Here is a 23,697-nt window from a genome sequence, read left to right as displayed (position 1 = left end):
GTTTAACTAGCAGATGTGAAATTAGTTAAGAACACAGATGCTGGTGTTGGATATCCTGAGACTGAACTCCTGTCCTTCCACTTAATAGATGAGGAACATTAGACAAGTCCCTTAACCTATTTTTGTCTGTTTTCCATCTGTAAAATGGGATTAATATTAGTACCTACCTAATGAGGTTTGTAATGAAGACTAGATGCTGTCTGGAATAGTTATTGTTATTAATTATTATTAGTAGTACAAGTCTTAGATTAACAGTAGATATTATATAGCTCCTACAAAGTTGATTGCAGCTTGCCCTGGAGTCAGGGCTACTGGGACAGGGTGAGCTGAGGTTTCCTCTCCCACTTCTACCCCAAACCCAGTTGAACAAATCAAGCCAGAGCCATGGTTAAGCAATATTCTTTCTTTAATTCCCCTTTGCAAATGGAAGCCCCTGAGCTGGTCCCCACCCCCACCCCTACCCCACACCCTGGGGACCCCCAAATGCAAGGCCCCCGCCTCAACCTGGTGGGAAGAGGAGAGGAGCACCCTCTCCCCATGATGGTCCATTAAAAAATTCCTAGTCATTTAAGAAATGAGGCTGGGGACAGGAGAAGGGAGCTGGAAGACAAGGCCCAGGTCAGGCCAGTCTAGAGATGTTGGGGTTGTGAGACCCTCGAGAAGGGTTTGCAAGCACATCCCTAAGCTCAGGGCCAGCATGGCTGAGGGAGGAGAGGAGACAGACAGATAATCTGATTCCTCAAGGTCCCGCCTGCCTGGTCATAGATACTGACACTCACCACCACCACTATAGGCTTCCTGATGGAGAATTTTCCAGTTATTCTGGGATTGGGTTTGCTAAGCATCTCCTCTGGCCCCTGATCTGGGGCATCCCTGGGGTCCCCCTGAGACCAAACCTGGGAGAAGGAGGGACTCTGGGAACATGCAAAGTGGGGGAGCAGAGACCCTGCCCCACCCCACTGCTCTACAGGATGGTGGCTCCGGCTGCATCTGGGCTCCGAGGGTCCTTCACACCGATGATGAAGTTGTTGGTTCTCCGAGTGCCATGGACCCAGGATAAGACATCTACCTTCTCCACATGGTGACCCCTGGCTTCCAGGAACTCGATCTCTTCCTCTGTGAACTCACCTGAAAACCACCCCCCAAAATATACACGTTCAGAGTGTTCAGAGCACTGGCTCAGGAGTCCTATAGTCAGATCTAAGTTCTAGTCCTGGTTGCTCCACCAAGGAGCTGTATGACCTTGGGCAAATTGCTTTACCTCTCTGAGCCTCAGTCTCCTCATGTACAAATGCGGATCACATGAGAGCATGAAGTTGTTACAGGGATTAAAGGAGAAAACGCACAGAAAGCACTGAGCTCAGAGCCTTATACATGGTAAGTGATCGATAATATACATTCTTAAAATTGGAAGAAGGAAAGAGGGCTTTGGGGTCTTCATCTCCATCTACTTAGGCCAACCTGCCATCATTACTTGCCAGGATTTCTGCATAGTATACAAACTGGTTTCCCTGCTTCCAGTCCTGCCTTCCTTATAGCCTGTTCATACAGTAGCCAAGGGGATACTTTTAAACCATTACACTTTGTCAGTTCCCCTGTTCAAAATCTTCCAACAGCTCTGGATCTTAGAATAAAATCCAAAGTCCTTACCAAGGCCTCTAAGGCCCAGCATCATCTGGGACCTTGCTACCTCTCTCAATTCCTTCCCCATTTCCTTCTATTCTCCACCTTGCTTAACTCTGCCCCAGCACACTGGCCTTCCTGGCTGTCCCTCAAGTAGGCCAAACATGCTTCTACTTCAGGGCCTTTGCACTTGCTGTTCTTTCTGCCTGGAGTGCTCTCCTCCTAGACAGTCAAAAGCTAGCCCCCTTACTTTATTCCAGTCTTTGGTCAAAAGGCACCTCTTCAAGAATTTCTCGGACCATTATCTAAAATAGTCTCTGCCATCTTTACCTTGCTTTGTTTTCTTTCAATGTACTCACTGCTACCTGTATTTGTTTATTTATCTACTGTGTCTCCCCTCCACTAGATCATAAGCTTTTTCAAGGTAGGGATGCCGTCTTGCTTGCTATTGATCCCTAGTGCCTAGACAGGGTTAGTATAGAGTAAATGTTAAACAGGTCTTTGCTAGATAGATGAACAAATCCCCATCCTCTTGCATAAGTTCAGGTCCTCATTGTCTCTCACCTGGGCCATATCTCAGCTGCTTTTCATATTTCCCTGACTTAAGTTTTACCTCTTCAATCTACCTCCCCTACATAAAACAAATCAGGTCATATGCCTCCCCTACTCCATTGGATAAAGTCCGTGTTTCTTAACATTGACCTCCTGTAACTCCACCTCCCACTGCTCCTCAATAAAGATCTGTTCTTCTTATTTCTCCAAATAGGATGACTTTAGATAGTTCTTGAGATAAAGACACAATGTTAAATAGCATCAAATCACCTAGTTGGAAATCTTTTCCCTTTGTGATTCACTTTCAATTCTTTCAATTATGGCAAGGACCAAGTTTCAATCTGGTCTTTAACATTTCCTAATCTTCTTTAACACAGAGAACAGCCCTCAGAGCCTTCCACAGGTGACAATATCAAACTAAAACCTAAAAATATTTCATTTTTTAAATAGCTATTTGTCATCGATTTGTGGCAAATAATGCCATTTTTCCATTTGTAATTATGATGTAAGGTTTACTTTTAAAATACATTTAGGTTAAAAAGCAGGTTCATTTATAGAGACATATTATGTAAATAATGGTTTAGATGGTATATACATGTGGCAAAAGTCAAGAAGGTGCTGAGTAAATTTGGAAGTGTGGGAAATAGCTGGCCTCCTGGCTGGTCTCTGAGCCATTCTTTCTGGGTTTTGCACAGGCTGTTCCTCTTGTCCAGAATGTCCTTTCCTTCTACATGCCAAATTCCTGCTCATACTTCAAGGCCCAGCTAGTTGTCACCTCCTCCATAAAGCCTCCCTGAGGCCTCAGGTGGGTGAGCTTTCCCTTCACCAAGCCCCCATTCCTTATATACTCATCTTAGACTGTGAGCCCCTTAAGAGAGGGTTAGGATGAGCTACCCCAAGCAACTCATCACAGAGCCTTACATTCAACAGAGAGCAATAGATATTTGTTGAACAAAATTCTGTTTCAAGCACTTGGTCTCATCATCCATCAGCTGGGATCCAAAGTGTTATTGGTCAACTACAGGGTGTGACTGCTGAGGATCTAGGTCTCTGCTTCTAAAATGGTTTAGTTTGGGAGATATCAAGAGCTGTGGTAAAGAATTGAGTCTTTGATAATTAGCCAGGTATATGTCCTAATCTCAGTCCCGCCACTTACAGGTTGATCTTTGACTAGTTTATAACTTCTGTGAGTCTCAGTTTCTTTATCTGTAAAACAGAGATAATAATACTGAACAGGCAAGGACTGTTTCTCAATCAATTCTGTATTCTTTCAGACTAGCATAGTATTATATATTGTCTGTTACAATAAAAATTTCTCAAAGGTGCACACACTTCCCTGTTTACAAAATTAAGCTGTATCTAAAATGAAGCCACTGTGGTTCTTAGAGGAAATTCCATGTCCTTCACCATCATCTAAAAGCTCCATGATCTGGCCCCTGTCTGCCTCTCTGATCTCATCTCATCCTCACTCACTTTGGTTTCCTTTACATTCCTCAAACACACCAACCCTATTCCTGCCCTGAGTTCTTTGCACTTGCTCCCTTGGCCTACAAAGCTCTGCTCAAGTTCTTTGTGTGGTGGGCTCTTTCTCACTCTTCAGATCTCAGCTTAAATGTCACCAAAGAGAAGGCTTCTCTGATCATTGACTCAATCCCATTTCACCATCCTGCTTTAATGTTCGGCAGAGCACTTATTTTACTGTCTCATATTTTTTTGATGACTTATTCTCCTGTCTGCCTGTAAATGCAGTTTCCCTAGCACCGAGGATGATGCCTGACTCACAACGGGTGTTCAATATAAACTGTTGAATAAATGAAGGTTTGAAGAATGAACAACTGTATCTTATTTTATAAATGAGAAAACTGAAGTTCAGAGTTGAGACATGGATTTCCCAAGGCCACATAGCCAGGAAATGGCAAGATGGATTCTAATCCCGATTGTTAATTGCTTCAATAGGAATTTGTTGAAAGAAACCAAACTTTCACTGGCAGGGAATTGGTGCTGGTGAAGGCAGGGGCACCCTTGGGGGGAGCGCTTTTTTCCACCTGTCCCTGTGCCCACCCCATAGGGTCTCTGTTCTGCACTCACTGTCCACCTGCAGGAGGTTGGACTGCAGGTCCGGGTGCAGGCGGCCACGGGCCAGGCTGTCACTCAGGTTCCGGTTCAAGGTCAGGACATTCAGCAGAACCTGTGGGTAGCCAAGGAGCAGAAAAAATCAGGGCTGTCTCAGGGGTGATGGTTCAGGACTTCCTGGCTCTCACCCTTGGTCCAGACCCCTTTGTTTTTGGAACCCTTACACCAAGGGTGTTATCTAAGTTCTCAATGGCCCCAGAAGACAGGCAAGCCTGTGATGACTGCCCCCATTTCATAGAGGGGGAAACTGAGGGCCAGAGAGGGGTAATGATTCACTCCAGAGTTTAGAAGAAGCCAAAGAGGCACCACTAGCACCCAGTCTCCTTTAATTAGCCCAGGGCTCCCCACCCTTCTCTCTGGACAGGGCAGGGTTAATAGCTGGGGTGGTCTAGGGCAGAATGTGGGTACTTTTAGCTTAGCAGGTAGGCGTGTGAGCAGGCTCTGAAACTGAACTGCCTGCCCACTCTTATTAGCTGAAGAAACTTGACCTAACTTCTTAACCTGTCTGGGCTTAAGTTTCCTCATCTATAAAATAGAAATAAGGATTCCTCCCAGAGTTGGGAAGCTTAAAAGAGTTAATACACATAACACAGTGCCCAGCACTTAGTAAGAACTCTATAAATGTTAGCTATTGCTAGTTTTTCCATTTTAAAAGTGAGGAGACAGGTTCAGAGAGGTTAAGTGAATTCCCTAGCAACATATAGCTAGAAATTGGCAGCACTTGGGCTGGAACCCAGGGGCGTCTGATTCCAAAGCTCAGGATAGTTAACTCACCACCTGCCAAAATATGTGCCTGGCACATGTATCAGGTGCTCAAGACATTCCTGGAACTGTTCTGAGTTCTGGAGAGTGGCAGGCCCTTCCTTTCAAAGTCGGACCCTAAAGAGGGCTGGTTGTCTATTCAGATGCTGGGTAGAGGGATGATAGGACTTGAGGTTGACAGAACCCAGGCAGCCCAGTTGCTATATAGCTTTTCAATTCTAGATCCTGCAACCTGGGAAGACAGGGAGCATCAGAGCTCCATTTTCACCAGAAACTCAGTTGCAGTTCATGTCCCCAGTGCCCAGGATGGGCCTGGTACCCACATGCTGCCCTAGACCACCCCTAGCTATGAACCCTGCCCTGTCCAGAGAGAAGGGAGGGGAGCCCTGGGCTAGATTAAAGGAGACTGGGTGCTACTGGGGCCTCTTCCCTGGCTTTTTCTAAACTCTGGATTGAATCATTATCCCTCTCTGGCCTGGCAGCCTCAGCTCATGTTTACTCCATAAGGAATGAAAACAAGCCACAGATACAAGGAGCATCCGCAGCCCAGGCCACAGCTTGGCTCTTGGCTGCAAAAGCCCTACCATGGAGGAAACCTCACCTGGGTCAGGCCACTGAGGCCCCGAGCAGCTCCATTGGCCCCCAGGGCGAGGTAGGTCCCACAGAGCCCCTCTGCTGGTCGTACCACCGTGGGCAGCAGGAAAGAGAGTGGCCGCTTCCCTGGCTGCACCGAGTTTTCCTGTTGTTAAAGGACAGAGAGCACAAGGGGGATTTGGGGTGGAGAAAGGGGCACTCTGCCACCCTTCCAACTTCTCCCTCCTTTATATCTTCCACAGGCCCAGTTTTCTTGGGAGACTGGTCCTTCCCAGGGAACAGTTTGCCGTCTGTGAAATGGGCAGCGTTCCTGGATGGCTGGGGAGGATGGAGGGAGTGATAAGTGGATCTACTGAGCCATGAGGCTGCTATGGGTGGCAGGGGAAAGGATCAAGCCAAGAAAGATGGCAACGGGGAAGAACAGCTAATCCCCAACCTGGATACCTCTACGTGTCTTTGCCCTGTCAGGGCCCCAGCATGAAGGGTGTAAGAGTGCTGATCTCCAACTAGACAAAAATTCCTACATCCCTCCTCCTTGGGTCCCTCTTTGGCGCCCAGCCATAGGGCTGAGCCCCATCAGCTCGTGATCATGAAGTAACAGACCACTAGTGCTGCAAAGTGCCCCAAACATCAAATGGGAGCCAATACCCTCAATGCATAGTGAAGAAAATGCCTAAAGAGGGGCAAGACCTTCACCAGGTCACAGAGTGAGACAGTGACAGAATGAGACAAGGGTTCTTTGGACCCACCAGGTTCCATGCCCCAGACTTAGCTGGGCTGGAGATGAAGCGAACATCTTGTTTAGGCTTCTTTTCTTTATAATAGAAGACCCTAGAGAAAGTAGGGAGCAAGGAGCAGCCATACCACTGTACCTCCTAGCCTCAGGGTCCCCAGGGGAGGAGGAAGGCAAGACTTTACCAGGCTGGGTGCCGAGTGGTTAGCGGTCCTGTTGGGCCAGGAGAAATCCAACATCTGGCTGTTGAGCAGGATCCCGGAGGGGGTGATGAGGCCACTGCCAAAGGGCTGGTTCAGGGAGCTGGGGACAAAAGTGGAGTCAGGTAAGCCCTGTGCTTGCCTTCACCTATACCTAGCCCCCATCTCCCTGCTGGTTCAGATGATCCTTTGTCCCAGGTTCTGAGTCTGAGCTGGCATACCTGACCATGGCCACAATGAAGTCATCAGGGCCCATGATCAGCACCTGGGCGGCCGTGGGTGCTCCATCTAGCTCATAGACAGGCATTAGTGGGGTAGGGGCTGCCTGGGAGTCATTGATGTGGCCCCGGAGGTAGGCAGCCTCCACTTTGCTGAAAAGACAAGGGGTGGGGGATGAGTGCACAACAGGTTCTGTTACACCCCGCCTACCACACTTTGTGATGTTTGTTTCTGTGATTATTTGATTAAATCTGCCTCCCTCACTGGACTATTAGGTCTATGAGGGCAGAAGCTCACCTATTGCCTACACGTAGGAAATACCCAGAAAATAGCTGTTGAACTGAATGAATTTATTTAGATGTTATTCAGATTCTCTTCTAGAACCAACTTTTAATTTATTTAATGTTTAAATCAGGAGCCTTTTAGTTACTTGACTTTACTCACTGAATTCTTTCTATGAAAGTACCTGGTACATAGTGGATGCTCAGAAAATACTTGTTTTGAATCAACAAGCTGGATTCGTTTAAACTAATGTTTATAGTCTAGAACTAATGTTTTAGTAGGAGTTTAGTTGGGGGAGGATTTTGCATACAGGAATCTTTACTTTCTATTAGAATTTTTTTCAAGGTAAGGAAGACTTGCCATATAATAGGCCCTCAATAACTATTTATTGGGTGAATTAGTTGAATAGATTTCATATAGGTGTGTTTTAGAGCTAAGTTTGCACTGATCTTAGAAGCAATATGTAATTCTCCAGGCTTTTTAAAGTTCAACAGAGGTTTTCTTACCTAATAACTGTGTGTTGGGTTATGCACAGTAATTACAGAATAAGTTACCAAGATTTACTGGAGAGATTTATTCTGCTTTGAAGCAAAAAGGCTGGTGGCCACACAGAGCAGCCACATACAGCTTTATTGCAGGTGGTTGGGATGGAGGAAGTTTTTTTTGGGTTTTATGTTTTATCCTTGTGGCTTTGAGGTGGTTGTTTTGGGTTGCTCCTCTTTTTGCTTTTTATATAAACTATTAATTTAGATGCATCATTTCCAACTGAATTCATAGAGCGTTGTTTGAGTAACAGTACAAATTTACATTAACTGTACTTTTTGCTTCTGATTTTCCCTTAGCTAGCCTGTAAGTCAGTTATAGTAGCAGTTAAATATTAACCATTCTTACCCCATTGCCAATTAATAATAATAACTGACATTTATTGAACATTTGTTATGTGCCCAATGTGCTAAGTGCTTTACATGTATGATCTTGTTTAGTCCTCACCACAGCCTCAGGAATTTGATACCATTATTGTCAGGTCCCTTTGTAGAAACTGAGACTTAAGAGAGTTTAAATTACTCACCTAAGGCTGCACAGTTAGTGAATGTTAAAGCCAGGATTTAAATGGAGGCAGTCTCACCAAAGCCCACAACCTTGCCACTATGTTAATGCTACCAAAGAAGATATGTTATACTCAAAATCTCCACCATCTCCAGTATTTGCTTGGAGACTGTTTTTACTGTTATTAGGCTTTCTCTTTCTACTCAAAAGCGGGGTAGATAGGCTCATAGAGGTGCTGTGCTAGGCTCAAAAATATTGAAGAGCCACATTAAGTAGGCCAATTCATTGTACAGACAGGAAAGGTGAAGGGTAGGGGAGACACCCAGTGTCACACAGTGAGTCAAGTTTGTGCTAAAATTGACTTCGGACTTCAGGCCTTATTGCTACACTGTCTGCTTTTCACCTGATCCTTTCCCCACACCCACCACCTCTGCAGCCCCCAGGGTCCTGCCCAGGACCCACCTGAGCATGTCATCCATGCTCTCAGTGATGGTAGAATCGTAGACAGGATCTCCTAGTCTGCTGGCCAGGGCTAATGCGATCTTCAGGGTCTGAAAACACAGCAGGGATGTGGCAGAGGCTGCCAGGCCCCTCCCCGCACCCACACCCGGTGTATCTTTGTGTGTGAGAAAACTTGGAGGTGATTTAGTCCTGCCCTCTGGCAGTACCTCATCTCCTCACTCATAGTGTCCCCAAATCCAGAGTGAGGTGGAGGAGTTGGCCTTACCTCTGCCACCCAGTGAAGAGCCTGTTCTCGGGATACCAGGCTGGTGAGATTGAAGCCCTCAAGGATGTTGAGAGCACTGATGAGGGCAGGGCCCGTATGCGGAGGTGGGGGACTGAGAACCAGGTGGCCTGAAAGGACAGGAAATGACCGATGGCAGGGGAGAGGTCAAGGCATCTTCACGTCCTACATCCCATCTCTACATCCCAGCATCACACACACTGAGACCACTGCACTGAGCCCCCTCATCAGATGGGGAAACTGAAGCATTGAGAGGCAAAAGGACCCACTCAAGTTCACATGGCAAGTCAAGGGCAAGGTCAGGACTCGAACTCAGAACACTGGTCACCAGTTTCCTCTGCCATATGTGAAAACTGAGGCTCCAGAGGGCTGTGACTTGCCCAGAGTCACATTGCAGGCCATTGGCAGAGCAGGGACAGGTGATCAGATGTCCAGTGTCTCCTTTCAGCTCCTCCCACAGGTCAGGATACCATCTAGGTCCCCTGATGGTCCCACCCAACCCCACACTTCCTACTCCATGATTAGATGTTTGGACATCAAAGAAGTAACAATACCTGACACATAACACTAACATTAACTAATTAACTAATTTAATTCTCACAGTGGGTACCATTATCATCCCCATTTTATAGGTATGGAAACAGTGGCAACAGTGGCACAGAAAGGCAACTGGTCCAGGGTCATATGAGTCAAGGGAAAGCCACAGCACTCAAGGTACTGGCATTGCCGAGACAATCCAGGCTGGGGAGGGACAATGGAGAATCCAGTACACACTCGGTACCCACTCTGTTCAGGGCAACTTCATATGCCATCTCATCAAATCCTTAGGGGCTCCCTGAGATGTAGGGATTATTGTGTCCATTTTTAGGAGAGAACTAAAGCTCAGAGTGGGAAGGTGAGTGGTGCAGCTGGTACTCAAACCCAGGTCTTCCTGGCTTCAAAGCTATGTTCTCTCCACTGTTTCTTATATCATTGCCTCTGGCAGAGGAATCAGGCTGGAGACTGAGGCCTGGAGACTTGAACTCAGAGGCGGCCTTTCTTGGGGCTTGAGGTGATCTGGCCCTCCTAGAGGGGAGAGAACCTGAGAACTTTCTGAGGGATCCAGAACCCAATACTTTTGGTTCAGCAAACATAGATTCCATCTATGTCATAAGCTTGGCTTTCTTGGTTCCTTGTTGGTTTTCTTAAGTTTGGCATGTTAAGTTCCATTCCCTACTTGGGCTTCAGTTTCCTTTTGGTATAATGAAGGGGTGGGTCTATTACTGTCCTGAAGGGTTCATTCTACCCCAAAGCTTAGATGGACTTTGGTCTTAAAAATTCATCTTAGGAAGTACAGGGCAGTGAGGATGGGGCTGAGGCAACACAGAGCCCCAACCAAGAAAACCTATGTCCAGAACCCCAACTTCCAGGTTTGAGCCTCTGACTAGATCCACCGCCCCATATCCTAAATACTTGGGGTAACTGACCCCATGGCTACTTCAGAACGTGGGCTGGCTTTGGCTTGCTTCAACATTTGGCTGCCCAGGCAGCTCACTGCTTCAGTTTCTCTCCTGTGAAATGGAGAGCAGTCTCTAGGCCAAAAGGATGTGGCCATGGACAGACAGGCTTCTCCTGAGTGGGTACCCTGGGAGCTGGGGGAGAGGTCACCTCTGTACACGCCACACACAGGCTTCTCCACGATGGCACTGTAATTGCTGAAGTCCTCCTCGGTTATGACACCCCCTGCATGCTGAGCCTGGAAGGGAAAGAATGACCACCCACCACTGTGAGCACGTAGGCTTGACCTATGATATGTGTTTGGATCACAGACACATCAACTGTTTACAACTTTTGAACAGTCCACAACCCCCATTGTGGCCTGTGGGGACCTCATCAGCTGGAAGTACTCCAGGAAAAAAGAAAGGGTAAAAGCACTAACATTGAGCACCTACTATGTGCCATGCATTGTGCTGGGTACATTCCATGAATGACTTCCTTAGCTTGGCATTCAAGGCCCTTCGTGATCTGGCCCCTGCCAACCTCTCCCATCTCATGTTCTGCTACTCCCCAGTGAGCTTTAGACAACTGTGGAGTGACCTGCAGTTCCTGAACTCATGCCTTCATGTCTTTGCTTATGCTGCCCTCTCTGACTACGTAAAAGGAAGATTTTCTACTTATAGCAGCACTTGCCTGGGAGACATCAAAACTGAATTCTGTATCTCACCACAACCAACTAAAGTCACTACAAAATCATGAACTTTGACCCTGGTAGGCCTGACCCTTATTGGACATAACTGACCACTCTTTACTGACCAATGAACCAATCTTGTACAAACCAATGGACTCATTCCATGCTATCCAGTGTGCTATTTTCAATCCTAAATTAGCATAACCACTCTGAATGTTCTACTTTTTTGTACTTTTTAGTATTTGAAACCCTTGATTTATCTACCTTTAGTGAATTACACATTGCATTTCTTGGCTGGCATCTGTTCCTTTGTCTGGCAAGTTAATAAACTCAACATTGGGTCTTTTTCTTTCAAAGTTCTGATGGCCTTTGTCACAGTCTCCTTCATTTCCTTCTCCACCTCTAGGAAAGGGCACATGACCCAGGTCTGGCCAATCAGAGCATTCCTTTCTGTGTCACAGTGATTGGTTTGGGAATAGTCATGAGACCTATGGCAGGCCAATGAGACACAACCCTGAGGCTTTTGCTGGAACTACTGGGAATGAGAAATGCTCTTTCTCTGGGATAGCTTGCTGCAAGGATGGCCTAAGATGGACTAGTGGGGAGCAGGTTGAAGGATCTGACTGAGAGTGAAGCCAAACAGAGGAAAGGGTGGGGGGGGAGTGAGAGAGAGAAATAGACCAAGTCCTGATAATGTGAACTGAGCCCCTAGAGCCAGCGGGATCTTAAGCCAGTACTCTCCTGGACTTTCTAGTTAAGTCTGTTTGAGATGGGCTTCCACCACCATGTCCACCATACCTCCAGTGCCTAGCATAGGGCCTGGTCCAGAGCAGGTACTCCATGAATGTTAAATGAATGATGGACCTATTTAATTCCTACAACGTATGGCAGAGATAGATATAATCACCTCCATTGCACAGATGGGAAGACCACTGAGTTGGTCTGTGCATCTGAATCATGAATATGGTTTTCCATTAGGAGTTATGAACTGTTAATGAGAGTTCTCAGACCCATTACTGCCTCAGGCTAAGAGGCACACTTTGGGATTGGATGACAACCTTTTGCATCAGTCTCCCCAGTCCTGACAGTCACCAGTGAAAGAGGTGTTTCCCTCAGTCCCTACAAAGCCCAAGGGCAGGGAGGGATTGTGAGCCTAGGGAAGCTGAGGCTAATGATGGGTCTCCACCAGGCCTGGGAAGGACATGACAAGACCCTGCACCAGTTGGCACCAGCCCTGACAAACCCAAAGTTACTTCTCTATCAAGACAGAACTCTTCTAACACTCAGGAGGTTTTTCATGCCACATCCCCATCCCCACCAACCACTGATCTGATTTCTATCACTAGAGGTTAGTTTATCTATTCTAGAATTTAAAATAAGCACAATCTACAGTAAATATATATAGAAAGAAAGTCAGGGAAGGAAGGAAGGGGAAGAGGATGTCCCTGTAACAGGGTCCTTGGGGCATGCCCCCACCCCCCATCTGAGTACTCACCTCAGCCACCATCTCCAGTGTGAGGTTGCCACCTGCATAGAAGGCGGCAGGGCCAGAGGTGCCAAGTGCATCCAGCACCTCAGCCAGGTCGGGCCGATGCAGCAGAGAGCCAGGTAGTGGTGGGCGACCCAAGGGTAGGAACATCTCACGGAAGCGCTCAGACACGTTGGGAGGCAGCTGCTCAGCCAGGGCTCGGGCTGGGGGCAGGGACAGGAGGCTGGACAGGGGGCCTGGGATTGGACTGGATGGCTGAGATGTGCAATAGGTGGGGCAGATGAGGGCTGAGTGGCCCTCCCCTAAACACCCTGGCCCCCCAAGCGCCTGTTATGGGGGAGACAGGGATGTATATGGGCCCTTCCCAGACCCTCTCATTTAAGGCTGCCTCCAAGTGAGGGTGGGATGAGGTGGGGAGGGGTATGAGGAGCAAAAAGAAGAGAAGTCCTCTCTGGCTTGGGCCCCAAATCTCAAAGGTTCCACCCCTCTCCATCAACCTCATGCCTCTCCCCACATCCCCCAGCCCCACTGACCTAGATCATGAGTCACGTTGAAGCCATCTTGGGCCACAGCTGCTGCGAAGGCCAGGACTTGGGACCATGGCAGCCTGGGGGGGCCGGAGAGCAGGGGGTGGAGGAAGTCCTGGGGGGAGGAGGAGGGGTCCTGGGGGGAGGGGGGTTCCTGGGAAGGAGAGTCCTGGCAAGGGAAGGGGATATTAGGAAGGGGAGTTGGGAAAGGAAGAATCCAGGAAGGTAGGAGAAGGCCACCCAAGGAGAAATGCAAACAGGGGTCCCTGGTCCCCAGGGCGAGGGTCTTTACCTGCCATAGAGCTGGTGAGCTTCATGTAGCCCCTTCACCATTCCGGGGACCCCCACCAAGAGCCCAGGCTGGGCGAGGCGGGCAGGCGAGGGAGAGAGGAGACCAGGTCACTGGAAGGGGGGGGCTGGGCTGAACTCCGCAGAGCCCCAAGCCAGGGATGGCTGGCACAGGGGAGAGACACAGGCCAAGTATCCCAGGGAAGGGACAAACTTTCCCAAACAGGTATCCCTCCCATCTCTCTGACTTCCTATCGGCAAATGCAGAAAGGCTTCCTTTATTTATCATAGTTGAGGGATTTATAAATAAAGCAAAACTTTCAAGAGCCAGGACATAACCAGTTTAAATAGAAACCTGTCTACATTGGATTACACCTACCCTTGCCTTTTAAAATGGTGGGCAAGAGACCTTCATTTAACCTACTCATTTTCACACCACCATTATTCTGAGCTATGATAACTCAGGGGCATGTTTGACTCTTACCACTGCACTAAATACCTATTTTTCCAAGTTATTCTGTTCTTCCTTTTCTCTTAGCAGATAGTGGGTTTGCCTCCAGCAGTTCCTCTCTAATCTTCCAATATGTTGTGGGTTGGGAAAGTTATAGTTAACAGGCTCAGAGTGAGATGTGTGTTTTAGTGTAGCAACTTTGTGACATCTCATGGTACTCAGAGGCCTTTTTTCTTCCTTCCTATGTGCCATATAGGTAAGGTTGCCAGAGAAGTAAGGTGTTGCAGCATTACCTGCTATCAACCATCCATATTTTTTTGTTCATTATTTTATTTGTGGGCTGCCTGTCTCTCTCACAGCCTAAGAGTATGCTGTTTAACTCCTTTTCTCACCCCCTAGAGTAAATACTCAAGCAAATTAATGCTTGGGTTAGAAGAAGGGCAATGAAGGGAGACTCCCCTGTACCCTCTCTTCTCACCAGGGTCCCCACCTTGGTCTCCCAGGATCTTTGCAGTGTCTCTTCCCTGAGGGCCCCTGGTGCGGACTCCCGGAAATCAATTAGGTGGCTCTCGTTTCGTCGGATGTCATGTACCAGCATCACACCCCCGCTGGCAGAGACATAGAAGGGGGAGGGTAATGATAACATGCCACCCCTCTGCACAATTAGCCTGTCACCCTTCAACCCCCAATGGTAAGGGCTTAGTTTGTCACTTGGGTTAGGTGTCTGAGCCCCTTCCCCAGCAGGATTCAAAGACTCAGATATCCTAAAAGGATGGGGAATGAAACTAAGGGGGTTGGGGACCCAGGAGGGTCCATGGACCTCTTCCAGCCTGTCACTGGAGACTTTAATCCCTGATTAGGGAAAATGCAGAGACTGGGAGAACAGGATGTTCTGCCCCCAGCCCCCACCCTAGACCAGAGCTGGACCCCTGCCAGCTTCCTGCACCTGCCTACATGGTATGTCCCCGCCCACTCCCCTAAGACCGGATTATGTAAGGATAGACTGTATAAAACCCAAAGGGGAATTTTTTTGGAACAGCTTGGAGAGCTGGTCTTACAGGAGCCAAGATACGGACTTTGTTAGTTTGTACTTTTCTGTGGACATCTGAGATGGGGGTTCCAAACTTAAATGCCTGCAGCCAAGTAACAAAATAAGGAAAGCAGGACAGATAATACGGAGTGGTAGGGACCATGACAAAGTAGACAGCACATGCCCCATCATAGGAAGCAGCTTCTATTCAGCTCCAGATAATTTTAGCCACGTGGGAATGTAGGCCCAGTGTTACTGGATCTCCTGATCAAGAGATGCTTGGAATCTGGATTTTTATGAAAATTCTCAACTTTTTAATAATAGCAAGCAAATTTTTGAAAAATTTAAGTGTGTAAACCAAACCAGGTTATGTATGGATGCTGCCCATAGGCGGCCAGTTTTTAGCCTCTGTTTTATGAGTTCTTAGCCTGGGATCTATTTTTGAGGGTTTGTAGCTTTCATTAGACTCACAGGGATTTGTGACCCTAAAAGTTTAAGTACTACTGCCTTTTTTTTTTTGAGACAGAGTTTCGCTCTGTTGCCTGGGCTAGAGTGCCTTGGTGTAAGCCTAGCTCACAGCAACCTCAAACTCCTGGGCTCAGGCGATCCTCCTGCCTCAGCCTCCGGAGTAGCTGGGACTATGGGTGTGCACCACCCTGCCTGCCAAGTACCACTGCTTTAATCAATGACAGTATACTTCCACTGTGCAACTCAAGTTTTAGTTTACAAATTTCCTTTCCCAGTACAAAGGGCTAATGAAAATACTCTCAGGTCTTCCATATGATAGCTTTGCTCTTCTGACATCATCCAGGGAGAAGGGGGTAGAATTTGGTATAGAAAGAGAAAATGCAAGGAGTTGGGGCCCAGCTACCCCTCTGCCCAAACTGAAAGTCCCACATGATGACTACAGACCAGGAGGCAAGGAGTAGGCCCAGACCCCCACTGCTGGGAGCTCCTTACCCGCCCAGGCCAGAACTGTGCGGAGCCACGATCCCCAAACACAAGGCTGCTGCTACAGCTGCATCCACAGAAGATCCCTGTTTACTGAGAACCTCGATGCCCAGTGAAGTGCAACGGGCAGCATCAGTCACCACGGCACCCTGCTGGAAGATCTGGGAGGGGAGAGAGGACTAGGCAGGGGCAGTAAGAGCCCTCTGCCTCCCCAAGGCATTTCCACTGACCCTAGAACCTTCTCCACAGGGCGTGAGAATGGAAGCCCTGGCCGCTTGTCCCCTTGACTCTCCCTTCATTATCCCAAGCGCCTCCTACAAGTCCCTTCCTTGTTCTGTCCCCCCCATGGCCAAGAGTCCCTCCCTTTGCGACCTTCCTCTCCCAAGTCACCACCCTCTCCCCTTCCCATTTCCTCGCTCCCTTCCACTACTCAGCCATTCCCCAGTCCCCGCAGTCCCTTGACTCTCTCCTCCCCAGTTCTCTCCCTCCACCTGTCTGCCCCCCCTCACCTGGGGGTCTCCGAAGTAGATCTGCATGACCAGCGCCACCGTGACACCGGTGGCAAAGGTAAGGCAGGCTGTGACGATGACTGTGAGCCCATCCTGGCGGCAGGAGCACTCGGCCGCTGCAGCGGAGAAGGGGTCCTTGCGCGTCTCGCGTAGCGGCGACCCGTCCTGGCTGCCCATCTCCGAGGACGACGAGGGCAGCCGCTGTAGCCGTGCGGACTTCAGGAAGGAGTCCGGGTCTGCGGGCAGCACGTGGTTGGTCTGGGCGCCTCCTACTTGGCCCTGCCCGCCCTCCAGGCGGGGCTATTCTGCGCTCCCCGCCCCTGCCACACAAACGCCCCTAGCCAGCCCTGCTCACCTTTCCGTGTTGGGCCGGGGTGTTGCTCCCCAACTGCGGGGAGACAGGGACCCCCAGCGGGGCAGCAGGCAGACAGAATTCCCGCCCGCGCCTCGCTGATACCAAGGCCAAAGTTTCCCCAGACCCAGGACCCAGAGCTGAGAATACTTCCCGGACAGGGGGGTTTAGCCCTCCTTGGAAACCGGATCCTACCCCAGTTGGGGCCCAGCCTCCTGCGCAAGGAGGTAGCTTCAAAAACTGAATGGACAAACCCTCGTTTCCAACCTTACCTCAGTTATCCCTTCATTCCTTCAACTACGGAGAGCCTACTCCGTGTCTGACCCTATACTAGGTGCTAGGGGGGGAAAGGAACAGATAGTTCCTCCCCTTGTGGGTTCATAGACCCGTGGAAGAAAAAGACAAACAAGTAAACAAAGAATATATAATTATACGTTGTGGCAGGTGCTATGAAGAAAGAGAAGAGTGAAATGACAGAAAATAATGGTGGTAGGGGAAGGAAGACTAGCTAGTTGGGGAAAGGCGTCTCAGGAAGCAATTTTTAAGCTGAAAACTGAGGGATGAGGAGGAGCCAGCCATAATGTAGAGCAAAGGGTGTGTGTGTGGAATGTTCCAGAAAGAGGAAATATCGGGTGCAAAGGCCCCAAAGTGAGAATGAGCTTGGTACATTAGGAAAAAAAATAACCAAGGCCTGGGTGGCTCGGGTGTAGCAGGCATGGGGAAAGAGAAGTAAGGGGAGGCCAGGCCAGATACACCGGGTCCTATGGGCCCGGTGAGGTGCTTGGATTTTACCAGAACTACAGGAGGCCATTGTGGAGTTTTAAGCAAGCATGTGAAGCCATATGTTTTGTGTTTTTAAAAGACCCCTCTGGCTGCTGTCTGGAGAATAGATTGGAGGACATTACGAGTGGAGGTAGGGGAGACTTGAAAGCCACTTACTTGCGGGATAACTATGGACAAGTCATTTTAAGTCATGAACCTCACCTTCCTCATCCTAATAATGGAGCTAGTTCCTAACTGGTGGATGGGTACAAGGATTCCATGAGGTGATATATATCAAGTACACTGTAGGTGCTCCCAAGTTATTTCTACTCCTTTTCCACCTAAGCCAGGGCGGAGACCCTCTTCCATGCCATAGTTCCCTCCCCTGGGTGATATTAGCCTTGAACCTAGGTCCCTGAAAGGCCTAAAGGTCCTGAGTGTTTGTGAACACAACCTTAATACTTTGCTGTGCTCATTATATGTTTTAAAAAGTTTATTCATTCAATAAATATTTTTGAGCACCTGCTACTACTATGTATTAGGAATATAACCCTTTAAAAGTCTGTGTGATAATATTAAAAACCGACCATTATTTTTCCTATTTAAAATACTATGATGGTTCACTGATGCCAACATGATAAACGTTCAAGTTCCCTGACTTGGTGTTTAGGGCCCTTCATGATCCACACTTCCTTCTTTTGTGTAAATATTAATAAGAAACCACATATATAGATAAAATGCTGATATATATAAGCATTTTTAGAAATTATTTATGATGATTACTTTTGGGAAAAGACACTGAAGATGGGGTCGGAGAATTTTTTGTTTGAAAATGTTACCACTTATATATGTATATTTCTTTTTTTAAAAATCAATACATAAACCTGGCATGGTGGCACCATGCCCATATTCCCAGCTATCAGGGAGGCTGAAGTGGGAGGATCGCTTGAGCCCAGGAGTTTGAGGCTGCAGTGAGCTATGATTGCAATGTGAATAGCCACTACACTCCAGCCTGGGCAACATGGTGAAACTCTGCTCTATTTAAATTAAAAAAAAAAAAAATCAATGCATGTACTTTGAAATAAAAAGGAAAATTATAGGGAGACAGGAATGGAGGAGGGAACTTTTATTTTTCTTCACTATTTTTTATTTTTTACCATGAACATGTAATTTGTTTTTAAATTTTTACTTTTTAAAAAAAGCTTGTCTTCTGGGAGTCTCCCTCAGTTGATTATGGTTGCTTCTAACCCTCAACACCAGGATCATAAAGTCTATAAATAAAACTGGAATTCATTCAACAAACAGATGTTAAATACCCACTGTGGGCACAGAACTCTCCTTGGCCCCTAAAGGTTTCAAAAGAAGTGTAGGAAAGGGTTTTGAACTTATATTTATTGATGTTGACTATTTACCAGGCACTTTACATATATTCCCTCACTGAAGTGTTTCCATGACTTTATGAGACAGGCCCCACTCTCCCCACTTTACAGATGAGGAAACTGAAGCTGAGAAAGATGATATTGCCTAAGGTCATAAAATGAATAAGTTTTCATGCTGTTTTAAGGGAGTAGTAAAAAAAATAATAAAAAATAAAATAAAATGAATACGATGCAGAGGCAAGAGCCTGTATAACTTGAAAGCCTACTTTCCATTGCTCCACATGACATCAAGACACGTTTCCACCCTCAAACACCAAACTTACAAGTTAATTTTTGCTGATATTGCCAGGTACTTGTCCTTCAATCTGTTTTCTCCAGTCAGATATAAGGACCTAGGAGGTGAAGGTGATATTCCCCCACCACAGCTGTATCTATTTGAGATTTTCTATTCCACCAGTCTATCATTAAACTATTCATTTATTCAACAAAAATTTTATACCTACTATGTGTACTGTGTAAGTGCTGGAACAATAATACTGTGGGTTTTATTGATATGTAAGAGCAACAGCGGGACAGTGGGGAAAAGTTAGATTGGGACCAGTCTTTTTTTTTTCTTTTTTTTCTTTGAAACAGAGTCTCTCCCTGGAGAGAATGCAGTGGCATTACCGTAGCTTACTGCAACCTCAAACTCCTGGGCTCATGGGATAAGCCTCCCAAGTACCTGGGACTATAGGTGAATGACATGACACCCAGCTAATTTTTCTGTTTTCAGTAGAGACGGGGTCTTGCTGTTGCTCAGGCCAGTCTCAAACTCCTGAGCTCAAGCAATCCTCCTGCCTCAGCCTCCCAGAGTGGTAGGATTACAGGAGCAAGTCACCATGCCTGGCTGAGACCAGTATTTTGAGAGAAAGATGATGAGTTTAATTTTGGTTATTCTGAATTTTTGAGACACCAGGAGGAGCTCTCTGGAGGCAGCTGGCCTAGTAGACATGCAATTTTCATCTGCTCAGACACCATTCCCCATTCCATTCTTTTATTCTATCTTTTAAAGAACATCCTTTCTCCTCTCTCAGCCAACTTTCTCATCCCTGACCAGAGTAAATATATGATTCAGGCATGGCCAATCAGAACAGCCACCCCTGTAATCTTAAAAGATTCAGGGACAGGCAAGTGACCAAAACCAGGCCAATAAGACTAAAACTTTGTTCTTTTGCTGAAACTATTGGGAAAGAGAAAGGCTCTCTTTCTGCCTAGTTGCTACGTTGGTAGGAGGTAAGCCTATGCTGCTGAGGGCATCTTGCCCCCAATAATATGGATGGCTTTCTGATGATGAAGCTCACAAAAAGAAAGCAGAGCAAAAGCCAGAGAAAAGTCAATTCCTTTTTAGGCACCTTGATCCAGCTATGCCTGAAGCCCCATATCCCTGGACTTTTCAACTATGCTACCCACTAAAATTCTCTTTGGGGATGTAGCTCAATTTTAACTGAGTTTACCACAAAAGAACCCTTAATGGAGTTGATTATGCAAGCCCAGAGTTCAGGAGAGAGATCTTGGCTAGAGACTGAGGTCATTCCTGGCATGTTTACTCCCTTAAGGGGAGAGGAGTCACTGAAGATTTTTGAACCAAGGAGTGATATGACCAGAAGTGCAGGGTGGTAGACAGATTGGGGTTGGGTGGGGGTAAAAGGCAGGAGGCAAGAAGAGTAGCTAGGAGATTATGAGTAATAAAGGTAAGAGAAGGCTAGGTGCAGTGGCCCACGCCTGTCATCCTATCACTCTCGGAGGCTGAGGCAGGAGGATCGCTTGAGCTCAGGAGTTTGAGACCAGCCTAAGCAAGAGTGAGACCCTGTCTCTACTAAAAATAGAAAAATTAGCCAGGCACAGTGGTGCATGCCTGTAATCCCAGCTACTGGGGAGGCTGAGGCAGGAGGATCACTTGAGCCCAGGAGTTTGAGGTTGCAGTGAGCTATGATGAGGCCACTGCACTCCAGCTGGGGTGACAAAACAAGATTCTGTCTCAAAATATATATATATATGTAAGAGAGGTTGGTGGCTTAGTCTACAGTGGTGGTGACAGGGCTGATGAGTAGGAATTTGGAAGATTCTTAGGAGGAGGGGCAGAGAGCACTTGATCACCATTTGGAAATGAAAGGAAAAGGGGCAGTCCAGGATTCCATTTATCCTTGGAGACTGGATGAATGGCAGTGTCATTTGTTGAGAATGAAACTGGAGGAAAAGCAGGTGTGTGGGGAAGAAATGATTTCAGCATAGAACATGTTAAAGGTGAGGCACTTGCAGGATATGTGGAGGCAGACACCTGGGAGAGAGAGAAACACATGGCTTGGAGCTCAGAATAGAGGAAAAAAAGGACTTCTCAATCTTGTGGTGGTCATTGTCTAGCTCTATTTCCCACAGGGCCTGCTATGGGGTGGCTGGCACTTGGTTTTGGGAAGTGACAGGCTAGAGGCTTAGCTGGGCACAACCAAGATCCTGGCTAAAGGGATGGGGCCACACCACTAGGTGGCACCACCAGACTGAGAACACAGGAGGCCATGCTAGCCGGCAGTCTGGTCCAGCTGTACCAAAGGAGACTTGGGGCTTGGAAGTAGGGTTGGGAGACGTGGCATTGAAATCATTACACCAATTGATAGCAAGGTCCTTGGAACCTACAAGGCAAGTCTCTGGGAACCTTGGTGCACAAGATGTAAGTTCCTAGAAGCTCAGGTGACTAGGATCTCTGCTGGATTTCTGCACAGATGAGGGCAGAACACGTACTGAACTTCCCAAGGTACTCCCCAGGGTTTTGGAACTTTCTCTCCTGCCATTCTTTCATCCTGAGATCTTCTCTCTCATTCATTTATTCATTCAACAATTATTTATTGAGTGCCCAACAGTGAGGTGGATGCTGGGGAAAGGATAGTGAACAAAACAGTCATAGTCCCTGCCCTCATGGGTTTACAGACATGGAGTAATCACATAATTGTACAAATAAATAATCACAGGTTTTGATACATGCTAAGACATTTATAGAGGGTCAGGAGAAAATATATCAGGGGTTTCCAATCTCAGGTTAGAGGAGACGGGCATTCTCTTTTGAGCTGGAAGAGGAAATTAAGGCCCAGGACAGAGTACGTGTGCCCACTGTCACACAGTGAGTCGGGTGATGCTAGGACCAGGAGCCTCAGTCCTTTCCACTGAATAAAAGACCTGGCTTCAGGCTGTTATCTGCCACACCAGGACACATCTTCCCACTCCTCTCCCTGCTACCTCCTGATTTCAAGGCTACTCCCTCTGGAAAAGAAGTTTTGATCTTAAGCCCTGACATTTGACCTCCATAGACCTCCAACCCCCACCCTCACCACCTCCTCATCCCAACCCCATGTAGAGTCCAGTCTGGTCAGGTTGGCAGGGGCTGCTGGTCAGGGCCAGATGACCAGAAAATTATGGAGGGGGAGAGAATTTGGAGTTCTCAGGCTGGGAGCATCTAAGGAAGGGCCAGCCTAGAGAAGCAGCATCTGCCAGGCTGGTAAGAGACAAGACTCAAGTGCAGGCACTGCAAGGAAGAGAGAGTGAGGTGGAGGGATGCTCTAATGCCAGGAAGTGACGTGGAGGGAAAGAGGGATGGGGGATGAAGGATGAAGAATGGAGGACAGGATAGAGCTGGGCCACATGGATAGGAGGGAGAGCACTAAGGGAGTAACGTTCACATAGCTCTTGGCCCCCAGGTCTCTCCCAATCCCTGCCTCCTCCCTCCTGACCCCCACCTCTTGCAATTCCTGCAGAGGGCTGACTAGAACACAGCAAAATTCTGGAGACTGCTTCCTAGGGAGTGGGGTACCTTACTAATACCTCAGCCAGATCCATGGCTCTGGGATGGGTGGGGTAATCCACAGTACAGTAAGGGCACTCTAGCCCCCAAGGACTTTGAGAGGTCATACAGTCCATCCCCCTGTCTCCCAATACCCAGCACTCCCAGACAGAGGGGAATCATATTCTCTTTACCCCTCCCTGGACATGAAGAGACTCTCAGACTCTGTGCTTCCCATAATCCCTGGCTGTGGGAAGTTCTAAAGACACAGACTGTATCCCTCTTGCTGCAGTCTCTGACTTGGTTTCTCCTATCCTGTACTCCGTGGCTAGAGAACGGCCTCTTCTAGGTGATCACAGCTGTTCCTTAGGATGTCCCCTCCAACATTCCTTCCTTGTTGGTTCTTCCAAGAGGTAAACTCAATCCCTCCTACTGCAGTCCCTAGCATCATCTCCCTTGTCGCATCCTACGCCTCCAAGGAGGAAATGCGCCCCCTTCCCCATCAGATAATTAACAGAGACAAGAGAGAAGGGAGCGGTCCAGGAGAAAAGAGATGAATTAAGGAGATGGAGGCTGGAGGTGGATGCTCAGCACAGATGGAGGACCGAGGACGTCCCAAGGCGGGGCAGGGACGGGGACCAGCGGGCCTCACCGGTGTCGGGGTCTCCCAGAAAGGCGTCCTCGTCCTTGCGGCCCCTTAGCGGAGCCGCGGGCGCCGGCTCGTCCTCGGGCAGCCGCGGGAAGCTGGTGATGCTCATGTAGTCCACGGGCGAGTAGGCGCCCAGGGCGCTCTCCTGGCTGGCCTCGTTCTCCGCCGCCATCCTCGCCCGCGCCCCCCAGCAGCGCAGCGCCCGCCGGAAGTGGCTGCGGCTGGGGGTGTAAGAGGGCGGAGGGCGGGGCCTGGGCTCCTAGACGGCCGGGAGGGGGCGCCTCACCCCAAGCCTTGGCCACGTCCTGGCTGACTCGCCCCCGCCTGCTTAGCGCTGTCAGCCTGCAGTGGGAGTGCAAGGCGCGGGTGCTTGGAGCACCTGGAGGGCAGTGCAGGGTCGGGGCGGGGAGTGAGGAGCAGAAAGCGCACTGCAAGCGCGACCTCA

General features: G+C 48.1%; 1 protein-coding gene across 2 annotated transcripts; it reads right to left on the bottom strand.

The window, feature by feature from the left end:
• Positions 1-388: 388 nt before the first annotated feature.
• GGT7 (gamma-glutamyltransferase 7) lies at positions 389-23,491 on the bottom strand. 2 transcript variants are annotated; one of them, XM_045528759.1, is made up of 15 exons: positions 23,256-23,488; positions 16,303-16,538; positions 15,803-15,954; positions 14,303-14,420; positions 13,366-13,433; positions 13,080-13,153; positions 12,553-12,749; positions 10,538-10,625; positions 8,873-9,000; positions 8,608-8,696; positions 6,819-6,968; positions 6,583-6,700; positions 5,672-5,809; positions 4,264-4,363; positions 389-1,128 (listed from the first exon to the last, which is right to left on the bottom strand). In XM_045528759.1, the coding sequence occupies exons 1-15, from the start codon at positions 23,422-23,424 to the stop codon at positions 965-967; spliced, it is 1,989 nt and encodes a 662-aa protein (XP_045384715.1). In that variant the 5' UTR covers positions 23,425-23,488; the 3' UTR covers positions 389-964. The 2 variants fall into 2 exon arrangements, with proteins under 2 accessions (XP_045384715.1, XP_045384716.1); XM_045528760.1 differs by having other exon boundaries at positions 1,066-1,128; positions 4,271-4,363; positions 23,256-23,491.
• Between the last annotated feature and the right edge of the window lie 206 nt (positions 23,492-23,697).

Source organism: Lemur catta, chromosome 17 (assembly GCF_020740605.2).
Source record: "Lemur catta isolate mLemCat1 chromosome 17, mLemCat1.pri, whole genome shotgun sequence".
In the NCBI taxonomy this organism is placed as follows: domain Eukaryota; kingdom Metazoa; phylum Chordata; class Mammalia; order Primates; family Lemuridae; genus Lemur; species Lemur catta.
Note: the sequence above shows the minus strand (reverse complement) of the source record. Positions and strands in the feature narration are given on the sequence as shown.

Bases quoted from the DNA above. Each gene is read 5' to 3' on its own strand.
- GGT7 (XM_045528759.1), bottom strand. From the start codon at position 23,424: ATGGCGGCGGAGAACGAGGCCAGCCAGGAGAGCGCCCTGGGCGCCTAC. The intron at 15,955-16,302 runs GTGAGGGGGGGC...CTCCCCTCCCAG, and splicing joins TCTACTTCGGAGACCCCCAG to ATCTTCCAGCAGGGTGCCGT. The intron at 12,750-13,079 runs GTCAGTGGGGCT...CCCTGCCCCCAG, and splicing joins CAACGTGACTCATGATCTAG to CCCGAGCCCTGGCTGAGCAG.